This window comes from Stenella coeruleoalba (genome assembly GCF_951394435.1).
Source record: "Stenella coeruleoalba genome assembly, chromosome: 19".
In the NCBI taxonomy this organism is placed as follows: domain Eukaryota; kingdom Metazoa; phylum Chordata; class Mammalia; order Artiodactyla; family Delphinidae; genus Stenella; species Stenella coeruleoalba.
The window spans coordinates 12724749-12736847 of NC_137165.1; the positions used below are offsets into that span (position 1 = coordinate 12724749).

At 52.2% G+C, this 12099-nt stretch overlaps 1 protein-coding gene across 1 annotated transcript in view; it reads left to right on the forward strand.

The window, feature by feature from the left end:
* CCDC92B (coiled-coil domain containing 92B) overlaps positions 1-3714 on the forward strand; it is a 12723-nt gene extending 9009 nt beyond the window's left edge. The window contains exons 3-4 of the mRNA XM_079903637.1: positions 684-731; positions 3066-3714. Of these exons, the coding sequence (XP_079759763.1) occupies positions 684-731; positions 3066-3664 (647 nt within the window). The 3' untranslated portion in view covers positions 3665-3714. The remainder of the gene's footprint in view (positions 1-683; positions 732-3065) is intronic.
* The last annotated feature ends 8385 nt before the right edge of the window (positions 3715-12099 follow it).

The following is a 12099-nucleotide window of genomic DNA, read 5'->3' on the forward strand; positions in this document are numbered from 1 at the left end:
AAGCCGAGCGCCATGCAGGCTTTGCTTCACCAGGTGGCGCTGTCCTCCTTGAAGCTCTTCTCCCCGCCCTGCGGAAAGTGGCGGAACCAGAGCTTAGAAAGGGCAGGGCTGATGTTCAGAAAAGAGCACCGGCACAGCAGTACTGGCTGTGACAACAGTGAAACGCACGTGTCCTATTGGTAAATAGCCACTGCCCTGAATCCCCCTTTAGTGTCCCCAAGCAGCCCAGGACACTCCAGCCTTCCCAGACCCACCAACTAAACAGTAAAGAGAACGTGCCCTGGGCAGCAGGGGTCCTCCAGGCTGTCTCTGATTGGTCGGCATGTTAAATATTTGTACATCACCTCTGGGAAGGGGCAGATACTCCCCCCCCCAGCCCCAAAAGCAAGCCTCAGTCCCACAAGCGTTGAACTAACCCCCAAATCGAGGCCACAAAGCTTACACTGGAAAGATCTCTGGGCTTAGAATCAGCTAGATTGGCTCAGGCTATGCCTCTGACACCTCTCTTTCATCTCTTTCCCTCTGGGCTGCAGTAAAAGAAGCATGGGGGGGGGGTAGTTTAGATGGTTTCTGAGAATCCTTATCGACACTTTTACTGGGCTGTGATTCCTGATCTCACACACATACTCTTTCTCTCTATCTCTAACATACACACGACTGCCTTTTCTTATCTCTGCCCCCAGAACTGACCCATGACCTGGAAATGAAAGAGGCCCAATCTCACCAACAAGGTAAGAGGACAAGTGGTCACCTTTTCCCCACCACTTAGGACCCAAGCCTTGTCCACCCCTGGTCCAGACTTGGGGACAGCCACTCCTCAGCTTACTGAGTGCAGGACGTCAGCCTCATTTGCCCACTCAGCTGGGTGACCTTGTGCAATGAACAACCTGCACCACCATACATAGTGCCCTGTATCCCTGTCTCTGTCCAAAGTGGGAAAATGAAAGCAGGGAGGAGATGGTGTCCAGGAAGTCCACATGGCTGACTTCATTCCTTTGTGACCCACCTCCCTAATCCTTCTCATCCTTGCACGAGTGATTCTCACAGTCCGTGTCCACACCCTCCAAGATGCTGAGTGTCAAGATTCAACACGATGGCAATATGGGGTCTTTGACTTCAAGGAACATAGTCTAGAGGAGGAGCAAAGAGACACAGGCACATTAGCAAATTCTTCATTTTACAAAAGCATGACTTCTTGCCGTTGTAGAAATTCCACTAAAGTATTTGTTTATAGATTATTACTTCACCCATAAAATGGGGAGTGGTGTGGGGAGATGGTGTTCAATGAGTATAGAGTTTCAGTTCTGCAAGATGAAAAAATTCTAGAGCTCTGTTGCACAACAATGCGAGTATATTAACACTACTGTACACTTACAAAATGGTTAAGATGGCAAAATTGGTTCCTTGTTTTTTTGCCACAATTCATTTTTTCAAATGGGAGGGGTTGCATTGTTGAGATCTTAATCTCCAGATGATATGATCTCTGAGAACTAGGACTGGGTGTTACCCATCGTCTCTCAGTGCAAAGCACATTACCTGACATGGAGAGGGACTCAGTAAATGCTTGATTTGAAATGAATCACAAAAGTAGTATTTCTTGGCCAGGAGGGTTTTAAGAATGGGCTCCCTGCCATATTGATGTGCTGCTTATAGATCAACAGCGACAGGACCAAGAGTTAGGCGCAGGGAAGGCTGGAAGTTTAAGGTTAAGGTAAAATGCTAGGAGTGCTACTAACTGCTTTGCATATCATGCATAAACATCTAAACACTTATGGCCCTGAACCAATTCTGCCGACTGCTTTAAGTGGCAGTCATGGGCGGCCTCTTTGTGCCTACGTGCTTGGAGGAAGGGGTCACATATCCCAGACACCAGGCAAGAACAGTTCTGTGACAACAGTAGCTTTTACTCCACCTACTGTCCTTCCTCTGAAAGGGCTTTTGGGGTCATCTGGGCTCAAGGCACTGCCCCAGTGTCCTGGTTTTTACTTTCTCTCTCAGTGGGCTTGAGAGCTCTCTTTCCTTGTTCTCCTTTTATATGAAAATCACTTGGTGGTTTTCCTATCCCCTCCAGTCACCTTTTACCTGCCCTTTGTCACCATTCTCACTCACATGTGCCAGTCCTGGGATACAGACCCTGCTGAAATGGAGTTTATGATCCAGGAGGTAGGGGTCCTCAACCCTGTGGGTACATGAGAATCACCAGGGAAGATTCAAGAGGTACCCTTTCCCAGTACTTGATACTTTGATAGGACCCAGGAAAACTATTTTTTAAAGCTCTCTGGATGGTTCCAGTGTATATCCAGGTTTGAAACCCAATGCAGTGGGCAAAGGCAAACAATAAACAAGTTAAAAAAAAAACCCACAAAATGTAATAAATGCTCTTTATGAAGGAAACAAGGTTCGCAGCACACTGACTCCCCTTTTCTGCTCACACTCCCAGTTCTTTCAGTCCCTTGTTCTTGTATGTCTCTCCTGCTACGGGGCTTTTGCACAAGTCCTACCCTCTGTCCGAAGCACCCCTCTCTCCCCTGTTCACTACTTAATTCCTATTCACCTGTCAGATCCTAGCCCAAGTTGCTCTTCGGCTGAGAAGCCTTCCCTGATTAGGTCACAGTCTCCTGTTACAGTCGTGGTATTGGCACGTGTCACAGATGCAACCTCACATTCTTTTGTGGTTATGTACCATACCTCTCCCACTATGCTTGCTGTGAGCTTCGTGAGGAATGTTTTACTATCCACCATACCCACAATGCCTAATACAACGCACAGAGTCAGGGCTCAACAAACAGTCATGGAGTGAATAAATGGTCAGGGAAGGGTTTGCACTTAAACTTAAGGGGCGCACTGAAGAATCAGAGTGGCCAAACAGAAGGCAAGATAGGTGCAAGGGCCTCGAGGAGGAAAGAGGCAGGCCAGCGTCGCAGGCGCGTGGGGAGTGAGGGCGAGCGCCGCAGGACGTGCAGTCGGGGGCGGGGGGGTGCCGGGCTTCGCTCTGAGGATCGGTGAGCTGTGCAGGTAACAGCCAGGCGGGGACCCTCACTCTCCCCTCCCTCTCCCCTGCCCAGAGTTGGCGTCCCGGGAGCTGGAGAGCAAGTGCCGCGAGCTGGAGTCACAGCTGGCGGCGCGGGTGGCGGCCAACGCGGAGCTGCGGCGGGAAGTGGCGCAGCGCGAGGCGCTGGTGTCGGCGCTGCGCTGCAGCCTGCGCGCCGAGGAGCGCCGCTTCCTGGAGGAGCTGCGTCGCCGCAGCCACCGAGCCACCGTGCTGGGCACTGAGCTGCAGAAGCACACCGAGGCGGCCGCCTACCTCTCCTACCAGCTGCACGCGGCGCGCCAGAAACTGCAGACTCCGCGCCCAGGCCCCGGCGCCGCCGCCGCCGCCGCCCCCGAGCCCCGGATCCGCCGGCGCGCACAGCGGGCCCGCCGCCCGCCCGCAGCCGAGGCCGCCGCCAAGGGCCCCGGCCGGGACTGGGCCGCCCGGGAGCGCTCGGCCGGCGCCCCGGACGACGCCGATGCCATGCCAGACCCCGCGCTCTTCCTCTACGCCCGGAGGCCCCCGCGGCCCAGTGGCCGCAGCCCGCGCCAGCCGCCTCCCCAGGAGCCCCCTGACCAAGCCACCCCGCCGGCCGCGCCCAGCCCGCCCAGTGCGCCGGCGGACCCGGAGTAAGCGCGGGGCCGGCTGGGAGGGGCGGGGCGGGGAGCGGGGGAAGGCGGGCCCGGGGCCCGACCAGGGACGCAGCTCTGGCCGCGCGGGCGGGTCCCAGGGGCTGAGGCAGCCGGTCCCTCCCCCAGGGAGCGGGCGGAGGCGGCCCCTGCTCCCCCGCCCCTTCGCCCCTCCCAGCCGCCCCCGCCTTTTGTATTTGCCAACAACGCCGAAGCTTTGAGCTCTCCCCTCCCGCCGGGGACCTCCTCCGCGGGGCCCAGCGAATGCATCATTTTTCTAGGAGAGGACTCACAGTACCGATCTTTATCTGGTCCCCACCCTGCCACTGGGAGGGGAAGGGGAAGGGGCGGGGGTCACGCCCTGCCCCGGGAAAGCTGACAATCATTTCGTGGGAGGGGGAAGCCTGGGCGGCCTACGGAAAGGAACCAGAGTGGCCCTTAGCATCCTTAGGCCTTCCAGCTCCCCGCTGCGGCCTCCCCCAGCCCCCCACGGCTGCCCTTCCCGCCGAGCCTTCCTCCAAGGGGAAGTTCGGGGTGAGGTCTAGAGGCTGGACCTTTACCTTGGAAGCCGCTTCTCCTCCCCCCTACCCTGTTGATAGGTCCTTACAGGTGAGCACGGAACACTTTAGAAGTCGCCTTCTCCAGAGCCTCCGATGGGGAAAGTGTGGACTTATTGAAGTTTGAGCTTCTGGGAATTAGCACCCATAGACCCTTAGAGAAGATTACAGAATGGGTTTGTGGCAGATCCTGGGCTAGAGCCGTCTCCAGCTCAGTTCTGCCCCAGGATGCCGACCTAGGTATTGACTCGGGACACGCCAGAGTCGGGCTGCCCCATCAGGCTTATGGAAGGGTTAGAAAGTGCTTTCAGGAGGTAGCTGGGAACCTGAAGGCTGCCCTGGGAGTTTTCCTAGTCCTGTTTATTGGTGCTAATTTTGCCCAGCTTCCTCATTAGCTGGCTGCACCCAGAGGCAGGAAGAAGGGCCCGGCTTCTTGGAAGTGGCAGCTGTTGAGAGAGGTTTGGGTTTGCTGGGGGGAGGGGGGGCGGGAGTGGACAGGTTAGGCCCCAGCCTGGTCCTCTCCAGGAATGCCCCCAATCCTATCAGACCTGACAGTGGTGGGGTGCTTCGTGCCCTCTCTCTAGGTTGGGGAGTGGCAAAAGGAAAGAATACGGCCCACCTCCTAACGCGTTTCTCCCCATCTCCCCGTCACGACCAAAGGCAGGAAGTGAAGCTCCAGTCCAATTCATTGCCCCCACCCAGTCCGGCCTAGAAAGAAAGACAAATCCCTGGAACCCTGTCCTCTCATGCCATCCCTCCTCTGTTGGTCCTGCATCAAGTCCTAAGTGCCTGTGATGTCTTCCAGGGGCTGCCGTGGGAGGACGTGGGGCAGGGAGAGTCCTTTATCTCACTCACAAGCACCCATCCTGGCAGGTCCTGACCCTGGTTGGGGCTGAGCCTTCTGTTTGTCACCCAGGGGTCTGGGAGGTCTCTAGGGTGATGAACCCTTTTTCCGTCACGGCCCCATGAAGAAGAGGGGGAAAGAACCCCAATTATACCCTCTTTCACTGTATATGTTAGAGGGAGCAGGACACCCGTGAGCTCACACATACGCAGCCCCCTCCCAGCTCAGGACTGCTGAGACCACTGAGCAATAACCAGGCCTGGTCTAGGTGTCCGCCACCGAGGCACCCGTGGAACGGACCGTGCTGTCCAGTCTCAGGGGCCACAGCAGTGGCCTAGGGTCCTTGCTTTGCCTGCTCCCACCTCTCCCCTCCCCAGTCTCTGTGGCTGTGCCTCTACCCTCTGTGTCCCCTCAAGTGTGGGCGACCCACCGTACCCCCTCGACCCGTTGCCTTTCCTTTCAGAGCAGGTCTGAGTGAGGAGGCCTCTCTCTGCTCTCGGCTGCTCTCACCTGACGGGGCCCAGAGGATCCTGGGCAGGAGGGAAAGGGGGTCTTTCTGGAGGCAGCCTCATCTTCCACAATCAAACTTTTGGGGTGAACTGGGTGACTTTGTTACACCAATTCTACTACAGAGACGGTGAAGTACTTTATCCACCCGCCCACCCACTAAAAGCCATAGCTACGCCCACCTGGCCTCCCCCGGCTCTATAGCAATAGCCCTCTTCCTCCTTCCCTCCTGTGTACCCGAGCTGTCTGGCTGGGGGCCCCCAAACCCCCTACCGCACGGATCCTCCCGTGGCCTGCCTGCCTCTCCCCAAGTGACCCCATCAGCACCTCCCACCTCCTGTCCCTCTTCCAGCAATCAGAGATGATGACTCTTAATTGTGAGGTACTTGGAGGTACCCCACATGAAGGTCCAGCGTGCTGGGGCGGCTGACTCGCTGACTCCCAGCTGAGGTGTCGGCGAGCTGGGGCAGAGGCCAAGGCAAATACAGGGTTCAGATTTTATGAGAAATTCCCGTTCCCTCTCCCTCTCCTGGAAATAATGGACAGAGGCTTCCTGCCTCTCTCCTGCACCTGGGTTTGGAACAGAACCCTCAGGGCAGCAGAATAAGACTGGGAGTCAGTGGCCTGCCCTTGGCCTCAGCGGTCAGAAACTCCTCAGCCTTGCCCTCAGCTTCTGGCCCTCCCCTTCTCCTAGCCTGGGGGACCCGCACTGCCAAGGGAAAGACGCCCTCCCTTGAGCCCCTGAAAAGTTTGGGTGGCTAGAAGGGAAACGATTGTTTCCTTCCCTCTCCCTGTCCTCCACCTCTCCCCTCTTCTCTGCTGCATGAATCCCCATTGGGGGAGGACTGTGTTGACATGGACACTCAGGGGCCCTAGTTGGAACCAGGAGCTGCAGGTGGGGACCCCTCCCCGTTCTGGAAGCCAATCAGGGACCTGTGGGCAATACAGCATGAGGCTTTGTACCCCTGCCCCCCAATATCCCACCCACAGTAGCCTGCAGTTTGGGGGGCCAGGCCAGGGCTGAAATGGGGTAGCCCTTCCCCAAACAAGCAGCAGAATAGAGGTCTCCCTGATGGAGAGGAAGGAGGCCGAGAGGGTGTGGAGGAGCATCTCTCATCACGGAGAGCCAGGGATCTCTAAGCACCCTCTCGCTGAGGTGCCAGCCTTGAATGGGGGACGCGCGAGGCTTCGGAGCCACCTGGCAGGAGCCCCATGGGCGCGGCAGAGGGATCCTGCTCCAAGTTCTCTGTTGGCTGCGCTTTTTAATCCAATGCTTTTCAGAGTGTATTCACTCACCCACAGAAATAGAACCCTGTGCTTTAGGGGTGACTGTCATATGCCTTATTCTTAATAAAATATCTGAAAAACACACAAGTCAGACTTTTTTCCTGTGGGCACTCTGCGCCCCCATCCCCTCAGCCCACCACAGGTCTGTGGAAAGGCCGTGGAGGAGATAGCGAATGGTTTGGGAGTTAGCCAGGGGGTTGGGTGAGACTGGCAGCTGAGACCCTGAAGTCCCCTCAGTAGGCATTCCTCACATAGAGCATAAGGCGTTCATCTGAGATGTCTGTCCTGATGCTCAGGTTAGCCCTGTCCTGTCCCTCTCTCCATGCCACCCCAACCCAAATGAACAAACAAGACCTTAGATTAGAGGCTCCTGGCAAGGGTTGGCAGGGGTAGATTGGAAGGGTTCCGTGCCTGGAATTGCCCATTGTTGTGGCCTAGAAGGAATCCTGGGGTTCTGGACGTCTTTGGCTATGCCAGTTCTTCTGCCCTGACAACCATCTCCATCTGATCCAGATGCAAGAAGCCCAGCGTCCCGAAGAAGAGCCCTAATCTTATCCTCCACTAACAAGGGCTATCCAAGGACTGTGGTCTGGGAGCTCAGCACACTCAGCATCTTCAGGCCTGTACATTTTCAATGTAGGTCTATGTTGTGGATGCCTCTAGGAGAAAAAGCAGCAGCTCTGCCTTCTAAGAACGCAGGGGACATATTGGTTTTGCCTGCAACCTTTCTTCTGATAACAGTACCTATTACTTCCTTTCAGGCAACAGCCTTCTCCCAGCTTAGTCAATGTGTTGCGGGGCTCTGACCCCACCCGTGTGACCCAGGTAAGGTAGGTCACACTGATTGGGCTGGAAACGGGCATGCAACTCTAAGCCAATAAGAGTCCATCTCAGAACTTTTACTGTAACCATTCATTTAACACACCAAGTTAGGTGCTAGGGATACAGCAGGGAACCAAACAGAACTACTGAAGGACAAATTCTTGGGTGGCTGAAACGGCAGAACATCAGCTTGGAAATCTGGTGGGCCGTTTGCCGTCACCGGGGACGGGGCTACCTGATTATGAAGCGCCACAAAAGAAGTAAAACCTAGAAAGGGGGAGGCAATTCCTTTTTTTTTTTTTTCTGTCATGAGTGTTTTTTTTTTTTAATTTTTGTGACATATAGTTGATTGACAATGTTGTGTTAATTTCTGCTGTACAGCAAAGTGATTGAGTTATACATATATATTCTCTTTCATATTCTTTTCCATTATGGTTTATCATAGGATATTGAATATAGTTCCCTGGGCTGTTGGACCTTGTTGTTTGACAGTGCCTGATCATTAAGCTGCCTGGATCCTGCTGTGCTTGCAGCCCACGTACCCGTGCCTTTTTCAGTTACATAGACCAATACGCAGCCCCCCCGCCACTTTTGTATTTAAATGATTAGCATTAATTTGTGGGGCTTTTCTGCTTTTTATTTTAACCTAAATTTAGACTTAGAGAAAAGTTGCAATAATGATGCAGAGTTCCTGCATGTCTCTCACCCAGCTTCTCCTAATGTTAACATCTTATTTTATCATAGTACAATTATCCAAACCAAGAAATTAACATTGGTACATGGCTATTAACTAAACCACAGACTTTATTTGAGTTTCACCAGGTTTTCCCCTAGGGTCCTTTTTCTGTTCCAGGAACCTATCCAGGGTCCCATTCCATTTAGTTATTTTTTCCTTAGTCTCCTCCAATCTGTGACACACTTTTAAAAGCCATTTTGAGTTGGATTTTAGTGCCTTGCTAACCCCATGAGACCTGATGATGTCAAAGAGCAAATAATCAGTGGGGGAGAGACAAGTGGACCCCAACTAATAAAGTACATTGAATAAAATATTTGCTGAACTCTAAGGAGGGGGTGACTGCTTCCAGCTGCCAGGACTGAGAAACAGTTTCACAGACACAATGGTATCTGAGGTTGATTTCATAGACCTTGATTTCATGCCTCTTTTCCCATGATGCTTCTCCCACAGAAGTTGGCATTGAGAAAAGGTAAATGACTTGCTCAAGGTCACATAGTGAAGGAGTCAGGGATGGAGATAGATGACGTCACATACAGTCATGCACAGGGGATTGGTTCCAGGACACTCCCCCCAAACTCCCTCCCCCTCCCCACTCCTCCACAGAAACCAAATCTGAGGCTGCTTAAGACCCTGACAGAAAATGGAAATTCCCTGGCAGTCCAGTGCTTAGGACTCTGTGCTTCCGCTGCCAGGGGCCCAGACTTGATCCCTGGTTGAGGAACTAATCCCTCAAGCCATGTGGTGAGGCCTTAAAATTTAAAAAAAGGCATAGTATTTGCATACATCTTCCCTTATTCTGTATTTATTTATTTATTCTTTGGCCATGTTGCTCTGCTTGTGGGATCATAGTTCCCCAACCAGGGATCCAACCCAGGCCCCTGGCAGTGAGAGCATAGAGTCCTAACTGTTGGACTGTCAGGAACACCCAATTCTCCCTTATACTTTTTTTTTTTTTTAACATTTTGGTATATATATATATATATTTTTTTTCTTTTTCTTTTTAAATATTTATTTATTTAGCTGCACTGGGTCTTAGTTGTGGCATACATGTGGGATGTAGTTCCCTGAGTAGGGATCAAACCCAGGGCCCCTGCATTGGGAGCATGGAGTCTTAACCACTGTGCCACCAGGGAAGTCCTCTCCCTTATACTTTAAATCATCTCTAGATTACTAATAATTCCTAGTACAATGTGAATGCTATGTAAATAGTCATAAATGCGGTGTAAATTGTAAATACAATGTAAATGCTATGTAAGTAGTTGCCACTGCAGCAAATTCAAATTTTGCTTTTTGGAACTTTCTGGAATTTTTTTTTTTAATATTCTTGGGAGTTCCCTGGGTCTAGTGGTTAGTGTTCAGCGCTTTCACAGCTGTGGCCCAAGTTCAATCCCTGGTCGGGGAATTCCCACAAGCCCCATGGTGCCAACAACAAAAATTTTTTTTTTAATTTAGTTTCTTGATCCGCGGTTGGTTGAACCATTCATGCGGATGCAGAACCCACAGATATGGAGGGCCAACCTGCATATTGATTCCTACCCAGTGTGCCCAGGTGGAGGAGACAGGGCAGCCCTGGCTGCCCCATCTTCGTTCCTCGCTCCAGCCTCTGGGGATCAGGTTTGAGCCCAGGGTGAACTAAGGCTAGACCTGTAACAGGCCCAGGAAGTATGGCCCAGGCCTCCCTCTGCTTGCCCCTAGCCTTTTATCTCCCCAGGTAGCTGAGGAAGGGAAGGACCAGCCCTGGGTAAACATCTACCCAGGACTCTGGGGTCCCATTTCAAGTAGAGAAAAAGGAGAGAAGAAGAGGAAGGGGGAGAGGGATTGGCCTTTGGGTCCTCCCAGAGACCCCTGTGGGTTCTAGGCTGAGCCCAGCCCAGAGTCACAGTACAGAGCAGAGATGTGCAATGTCAGCACCACCTAACTCAGAGATCATATTTTTCAATCCTTTCATTTTATAGATCATGAGACTGAGGCCCAGGGAGTCTTACTAACTGTCACCCCTCCTGGCAATTCTGACCACACAGGTTTGGGTTGAGGGAGGTGGACCCTCTCTCATGGGTTCCTGGAGTCAGGCCATTGGGGTAGGGGACTCCTTCCTGCAATCCGGGAGGTTTGGGTCCCAGCTCACCTCTCCAACCCCTTGGGAACTCTGAAAATGAGGGAGGAAAATAGGAATGCCCAGCTGAATGGGCGCATCCGTCATAACAATAATTAGGGAGATGGGAGGCTTTAAGCAGACTCATTACGTAGGGTAGGTCTCAGCCTCGGTAAACTTCCCTTTGTATTTACCTAGCATCTGTACCCAGAAGCCATAAAGATGGGGAGTACCACCCAGGCAGGCAGCCCTGAGGATGGGGACTGTGTAACAGGAGCCTGCTAAGGAAATGGGAAGAGGATCCACAGAAGCTATGTTGCAGGTTCGAAGGCTGCTGGGACTGCTTAGCCACTAGGCCCCTGGACAGACTGGTCATTAGCGCCCTTTCTTACTTACCAGTAGGCACTCGCAGACCTTGATCATAAGGAGGACATAGGAGTAAGGCCAGGGCAAGGTATAGGCTGGTGCCTCTCCAGGGCTCAGCATGGTGGGTCTCAGCTAGGCATCACGGAAATGATCTGAAGCTCTGTATACAGAGATCAAAGCATACAGTACATAAAAGGAATATTTGCTCAGAAAGCCCAGATATTATAAATATCTGGTGAAACCCCGTGGAGGCATCTAAAGGACTGCTTGGCTCTGCCTATACCCGGGACCTCCATTCAACCAACCACTGTGCATTAAGCACTACGATGCATCAGGCTCTGGGGAGATGCTGGGGATACCAGATAAATAAGGTATGGTCGTTGCCTTCAAGAAGTCCCCTGGTCTAGCAGCTGGACTCCTCACCTGAGAACCAGACATCCTAGTTTCGCCAAGACAGTGTTGGTTTATGCCTGTTGTCCCAAGGTCCTTATTAATAGTGTCCACTTTCACTCCCAGAGTGTCCTGGTTTGCATGATACATCACATGGTCACCCTAACCATAGCGCAATGTATAGGCAATGGTGGAAATAGTTGGGGAAAGTGATGGGAGTCGTTGTTGTTAAGACTATGGTGAGAAGACATTGGTGGAAGCAGCTTGAAAGTAAGAAATAGTCTGCTTAATATGTGATTGGGCCACCAGACGATAGAGAAAGTGGTCAGAGGATGATGCTTTTTGTGTGTATCTGTTTCCCTATCCCCAGGCTTGCTGCTCAGTGTTCAAACAGGGCTACGCTTTTGGTTATGAGCGGTGTTACCAACATGGAGGGGGCTTCCAACTTCAGCTACACTGGACTAGGTACAATTCTCCAAATTCCTTGAGTTTCAGTTGGGAGACTGGTTAAAAGACTTATGGTACATCTACACACTGGGATATTATCCAGCCATAAAATGTAATGAGAAAGCTCTTTGTGTACTGATATCTCCAGAATATAGTAAGTAAAAAAATCAGGGTAAAGTATGTTACCATTTGTGTAACTAAAGGGAAATACACACACACACACACACACACACACACACACACACACACTTATATGCAAAGAATATCTCTAGAAGAATATAAAAGAACTGGTAATCCTGGTGGTCTGGGAAGGAAAACCAGATGGCTGGGGGCAGGTGACAGATTTCACTGTATGCCCTTTTATGCTTTTTGAAATTTGAACCATTTGAAT